Source organism: Serinus canaria, chromosome Z (assembly GCF_022539315.1).
Source record: "Serinus canaria isolate serCan28SL12 chromosome Z, serCan2020, whole genome shotgun sequence".
Lineage (NCBI taxonomy): Eukaryota > Metazoa > Chordata > Aves > Passeriformes > Fringillidae > Serinus > Serinus canaria.
This window is the reverse complement of record NC_066343.1, coordinates 73,525,483-73,531,482: the sequence shown is the minus strand read 5'-3', so window position 1 is coordinate 73,531,482 and position 6,000 is coordinate 73,525,483. Positions and strand designations below refer to the sequence as shown.

Sequence of the window (6,000 nt, the reverse complement as noted above, 5' to 3'; positions counted from 1 at the left end):
GGCACGCTGCTACACAGAATGCAGCTTTCCTGCCTGCTAGCCTGACCAGACTGCTGCTGCTGCTGCTGTGCTTCTTTTTCCCTTTTTCTTTTCTTTTTTTTTCTTTTTTTTTTTTTTCCCCTGCAGGGTTCTGAATGAAATCCTCATGATTGTTGCATGCTTGTTCAATAATAGCAAGCCCCAGTCACGTCTCCTTGTGAGCACATTTGGTCGGAATCACTGAGCAGAAGCAGAGAGGAGCTGACGACTATGTGCTTCCAACGCAGGTTGCCGGAGCCCCGTGTTTGCCATTGGCTGCAGTTCTCTGGTTTGTGTGCAGCTTCCCCCATCTGGAATATGAAAATGGGATTGAAGTAGATAATTGCTAGCAGCGGGTTTTCAAGAGAGGCTTAGAGGGAACAGAATGCCTCTCACACAGCACAGGCTGCCTGCGCTGAGAGAGCTCTGAGAGATGATTTTAGATGTTACCCACGTCTGAATCTCCTGGAAACTTTGCCATGGAAGCAAGCCATTGCGCACAGTCCTGGAGCTAACATCCAAAAGGGGCAAGGAAGGGGCAGCAGGACCAAACAATGGGATACCTTGTCCTTGGATTGCTCACAGAAAAGCCAGCAGGCATTCCCCTCCAGTCCCCAGCAAAAAGGGCATGAAGGTGGCAATGAACTGAATTTTACCCAGTGAAGCTTCAGTGGCTTTTCAGAAGGATGGGATACACTGACCCTTCATCAAGCCGGGATTTGCTGGGAAACAGAACTTTGTTCTTCATCTTCATCTGCGCTTTTGCCGTGGTCACCTTGCTGCAGCAGATCCTCTACGGCAGAAACTATCTCAAGAGGTAAGGGGGGATCAGAGGGAATGGGAAAAGTTGTCTGATCAGGCTAAGGGGAGATGGACCTCCAGGCAGACCATTACAGCAGTGCAAACCACTTCTCAGCGTTTTGCTGATGACAACAGTATCTTGTCAGTCTGGGAAGGTGCATCCAGCATCTGTAATGTTTGTTAGATTATGAGTGCAGGAGAAGGTTAGGCAGAATATAATGTTTGGTGAGTTTCCTGGGTTATGTTTTAATCCTCAGCTGTGGCAAAAATATGGGTTTGTATTCAACTTAAACAGACTCGTGCCACCTGAGTATTTGCCCCTTGCAAGGCTTCCCACTCTGTGTAAGTTCAGGCTGAAATGGCTTGAGATGTTGAATTGAAGTAGCATGTTCATTGCTGAAACTTCAATGTCTTTAGAAACAAACATGCAGATGCAGTTCCTAAAATCAATATAAGTGTTCCAGACAACCGAGAGAGCACTTTATTTTTGCACTGCTGTGTTCCCATGAATTGCTGCAGAGACTGCCTCGCTGTAGAGCACATCACTCTTTGATCTGAAAATGCTCTTTTCACAGCAAACACCGATGGGGCTCTATGAATGTTTAACCTTGACCCATGCAGAGTTTATTTTACTTAAACCTAGTTTGAGAAGTTACAGCTTGCATGATTTTATGAAGATGAATGTTTCCCTTACATGCTTTGAGGTAAGTGTTTCAGTCGTGTAGGCAGCTGCTGTGGAATTTTTTACTGGAATTGAGCTGCACTCTGCCAGGAGAGATAAATGCCTTGGTTCTTGCCTTCCTTGCAACTCATGTAGTTGTTTGCTTTGTGCCAAGAGCAAGCAAAATGCTGGCAAATCAGCCAACATTTCTCTCTGGGAGTGAAAAGCAAGCATGATATTAATATGTTTAGACAGGGGTGTTGTTTATCCACAGAGCAATTTGCGTGCCTTGTGTAGCACAAGGCCTTGTCTGGGGGACTCTGGGTGTTTTTGGGCACCTCAGCTCCAGAAAAATGTGACTTCCTCAGCTGGAAGAAGCAAGAATGAGTTGAAGTGTTGAAAAAACTGGGTTTTTTGGCTTGGAGAAAACTGACTTGAAGTATCCAAATTAAATCTTAGAAGAAAAAAGCAATAAATACCTCTCTCTAAACACTTACAAAGTGCTAAAATGTTGTAGCAGGAAAGATTTGGATTTAACCATGATGGGGAAGTTTTAAAGAAATTAATTACCTGAGGAGGTAAAAAAATCTCCATATTTGGGGAGCTTGAGGAGCCTGGTAGGTAGACAAGGGTAGCACTAAGCTTCCTCTGTGTTAGGAATATGACTTTATGGCCAGGTCGAGGTCTCATCTTGCCTTATTTTCTCAGTTTTTCCCATTTGTCCTGGAGGCCTGGCAGACCTACCAATCCTTGCTTTTCCAAGTCAAAATTACTGCAGCAGGGTTGGAGAGAAGAAAAATAAATCACAAGTACAAACTGAAATGAAAAATGGCAGAGTAAAGATAAAATTATGAGAAGATACAACCAAAAACTCTTCCACTGAGTGATCTCTGTGGCCTGACTCTGTCCTGCCTCATGCCCTGGGAATCTCTCCTGTCCTCATGAGGGAATGAAAAAAGGCTGATGTCCAATTCCCAGGATTGCAAGGAGAAAGTCTGGTTCTGAGCCTTCTGCCATCAAAGAGTCTCAAGTAGGGAGATGGGCATATATTTTGTCACTTGGACTGGAAAATATTACTTTTTTTTTTTTTTTTTAACTCCAACTTGCAATGACTTATTTTACTTTTTTTTCTTTTTTTCTTTTTTTTTAATTAATCATGTGAAAACAGTCTTCATAGAGGGTTCCCCAAACTTAGTGCAGGGAAAAAAAAAAGCAGCTCAGCCCTCAGCTCCTTTTACTCCTGGGAATTGGAAGTTCCCCTCTTCTGTGGAAATAAAAATGCAGAATTTGGCTGGAAGTTTATGGTGACAGAAAGGTAATTAAGCAGTGGCCTGCATTGATACCACAATAATGTTATGAAGCTACTTTTTTTTTTTTTATTTTCCAGCTTTCCTTTCCCTCCCTCTCTCTTAACACCCTGCAGTACCTTCTGGTGAGCATTCAGGGCAGTCTGATTGCCAGTGAGCTCCGAGGTTACAGGGGCAGCTGTAACCTTTAATTACTCTTGCACTTCACAAACCTCCGGTGCTAAGCCCCCTGCCAGAAGCTGATTCCGGCTGTGAGGCTCCTTGGACATGTTTTGACTTGTACCTGGTGGTTTTGGAGAGGCTCCTTGGAGAGGGGAAGCGGGATATTTATAGCCCTGGTGCCACTTGCCAAGCTGGAGCTTGGGGACGCAGCCATTTACTCCCTGGGATTCCAGGTGCTGCTTGTTTGGGATGCCTTTGCCTGCATCCCAACACCTGCAGCAACAGCAGGCTCCATGGCCTCCTCCCAAGACAGCAGGAAGAAATTCCCCCATGTACTTGGAGAAACCTGAAAATTGTCCTAAAGTACTATTTCACTAAGTGTGCAGTGCTTTTAAGCCTAAATATAACACCGGGGAAGCTCTTTTCTCTGCAAGAAGGTGGTGGAAATGGGTAAAAGCCAGCAAGGCAGGGAAGTGTGACCTCCAACAAGCAGCTTGGGCACAATGCAGCTGACAGCACAGACTCAGGACTGGTCCCAAAGAGCAGAGTGGAGAAAGGTCACTATTCACCCTTTTCTGGGAGAAAGATGGGAAAGTTTGCTCCGTGGCTGTAAGCTGTGCCATGCCACTTGCCCTTACAAGCATGGAATGGGCTGGTGTGATGACCATGAAATCCCACCTGAGGCTGTCCATGGAGGCTCAGGGTCCTGCACTTGCCCATGGCCATGCTCCCAGAGTATCTGTGGGGGTGGCAGGACTGTGGACAGGAAAGGATGCTCCAGAAAATAAACCCTGCTCAGGGAAATTTGATAAGGGGCCCAGCCTCTGCTCAAAGTTCTCTCTTTCCCCTTATGGGATGTTAATGAGCTCCTGGCATTGCTGGAAGAAGGGCACAGTGTAGAGATTGAATTTCTAGGCATTCACACATTTTTCACCCACCGTGTAATGTTCCCCACTCCTTCCCTTGCAGTTGTATGCAGTGTATTGGAGGGCAGAGTCCTGCCCACCTTCTTTTTTGCCCTTTTTCAGTTTTCTCCCAGGTGGGATGGGTGTGGGTGCTCTCACCACGGCCAGTGCCTCATCCCTGCAGTTGCAGCTGAAGTCCTAACAGGAGAGTCAAACCACAAGCTGGAGAAATGGCATTGGGAAGCTCTGGTCTCTGCAGCTTCTGATCCCAAGTAAAAAGGATGATGAAACGAGATATAATTAAGGGACTTTAATACCGATCTCTGGGGTAATTATTTTTATTTTAGGATTAATGTGATGATTAAAAATCCACTGCATTGATCTGCTAAAGTAGGTTAAATGCTGTGGTCTTCTGCTTCAATCCAGAGCTGCTGCTTGCTTTTGTATTGACTCATCTTTCCAATGCTCGCCTTTCTGCTGAATTTTCTTTTGAATCAGATGCTCAGCTGAGGGCTGGCCTTTTTTTTGTCAACTCTTGTTTGGCCAGCAGGGAATAATCCTGGATTACATCAGGAAACTGCCACTACAGTAAAAAAATGTTGAAATCTGTCTTCATCTCCCAACCTGTAGCATGGGAGAGATCAATAGGACAGTCCTTCCCTTTGGCAAGGGAAAGATATCAGAGCAATACTTTGCTACATACCAATGCTCTGTTGGCAGGAAATTCACTAAATTCTGGGTGTTTTAACAGACTGACTTCTGCACAGGGAGAGTGTCACGTGAAGAAGGGAATCTGCACCTCTAAAACTCCTTTTTTTTTTCAGCTGAGTGAAGAGAACACATTTCCAAAACTATTAAAGACTTTAACAAATATTACCCCAGGGCCTGCTAGAGGGTAAATAAAAGATAGCAAAGAATCACACAGTAAGATTCAGCAAACCTTCCTATGCAGGCAGCCTCTATTATTTGGAAGCTTTGTAGCTTCTAAATGGGAATAAAACATCACTCTTATGTATGTGTGCCCTCTTACAAAGATCAGAATCTCATGACTTGAGGTAAACCCATCATTTTTTAATATCTTAGGCAGCTTTTATTCAACACCTGCAAATCAATTCTAAGGGATCCTTACTTCTTTCCTTACCATATAAGATTATTTGTGATCACTTTCTGCACTGCATTGACTAAAGGAATAAACCCAAAGAAAATGAACCTGAACTACCATTTAGTCTGTACCCTAAATTCATGTTATTCTTACAGCAGGGACTGCAATGGAGACATGGAGGTTACACGTGGCCCAAGCTGTATTTTGTCCTGAACTGGGTTTTTTGTCCTAACTGCAGCCAGCTCAGCTCACCTGAGAGCTCCTGCCCCATCCCTGGTACATGCTCCTCTGGCCAGCTCATAACACCCTGTGAAAGTGTTAACCATAACCTAAGACCATCTATTCCTGTGTTCAAACTCTCCTCCCATTGAAATATCTTCCCCAAAAGGCTTAATCTGAAGGTCACCTAGTGAGTCATCTCTCTCTGGTCACACAGCTCTGTGCTTCCAGCTCTAACCAGAGGGAATTACTGCTCCACAGAAATTACATGTATCCTGTGAGTCATCTGGATGAATCCCTGACAAGGTGCTGGGCAGGTCTTGGGTTTGGGGAGCTTTCTTCAGAGAAGAGTGCTTCAGAAAAACTTCAGAACAAAGCAAAGTCTTCAAACAATACAGAACACAAAAAAAAAAAGTGCATCTATGGGATATGGACATCACCTTAAAGTGGGCAGATCTAGTTGAGCACAGCAGGAGAAGCTGAGACTCTAGCCATGCTGTTCCTGCTGCAGAGCATCCCCAAAGCCATTTCATGGGGTGCAGGCATCCCTGTTGGCAATGGGGTGGAGGGGACAGAGCCAGCAGGGAGCAGATAGATTAATTCAGCTGTCTCCAGATTCATGGGATCACAGAATCACTAAATGGTTTGGGTTGGAAGGCACCTTAAACCTCATCCAGTCCCATCCCCATCCATGGGCAGGGACACCTTCCACTATCCCAGGTTGCTTCAAGCCCTGTCCAACCTGGCCTTGGACACTGCCAGGGATAGGGCAGCCACAGCTGCTCTGGGAAACCTGTGCCACCACTCTCACAGGGAATAATTTCT

The 6,000-nt window shown here is 45.1% G+C and overlaps 1 protein-coding gene across 2 annotated transcripts in view; it reads left to right on the top strand.

Moving 5' to 3' along the window:
- The first annotated feature begins 220 nt into the window (after positions 1-220).
- Positions 221-6,000, top strand: part of ST8SIA5 (ST8 alpha-N-acetyl-neuraminide alpha-2,8-sialyltransferase 5) — a 46,646-nt gene continuing 40,866 nt past the window's right edge. For both annotated transcript variants that reach the window (XM_018920054.3, XM_009095358.4), the window contains exon 1: positions 221-835. In XM_018920054.3, the coding sequence (XP_018775599.1) occupies positions 705-835 (131 nt within the window). In that variant the 5' untranslated portion in view covers positions 221-704. The remainder of the gene's footprint in view (positions 836-6,000) is intronic.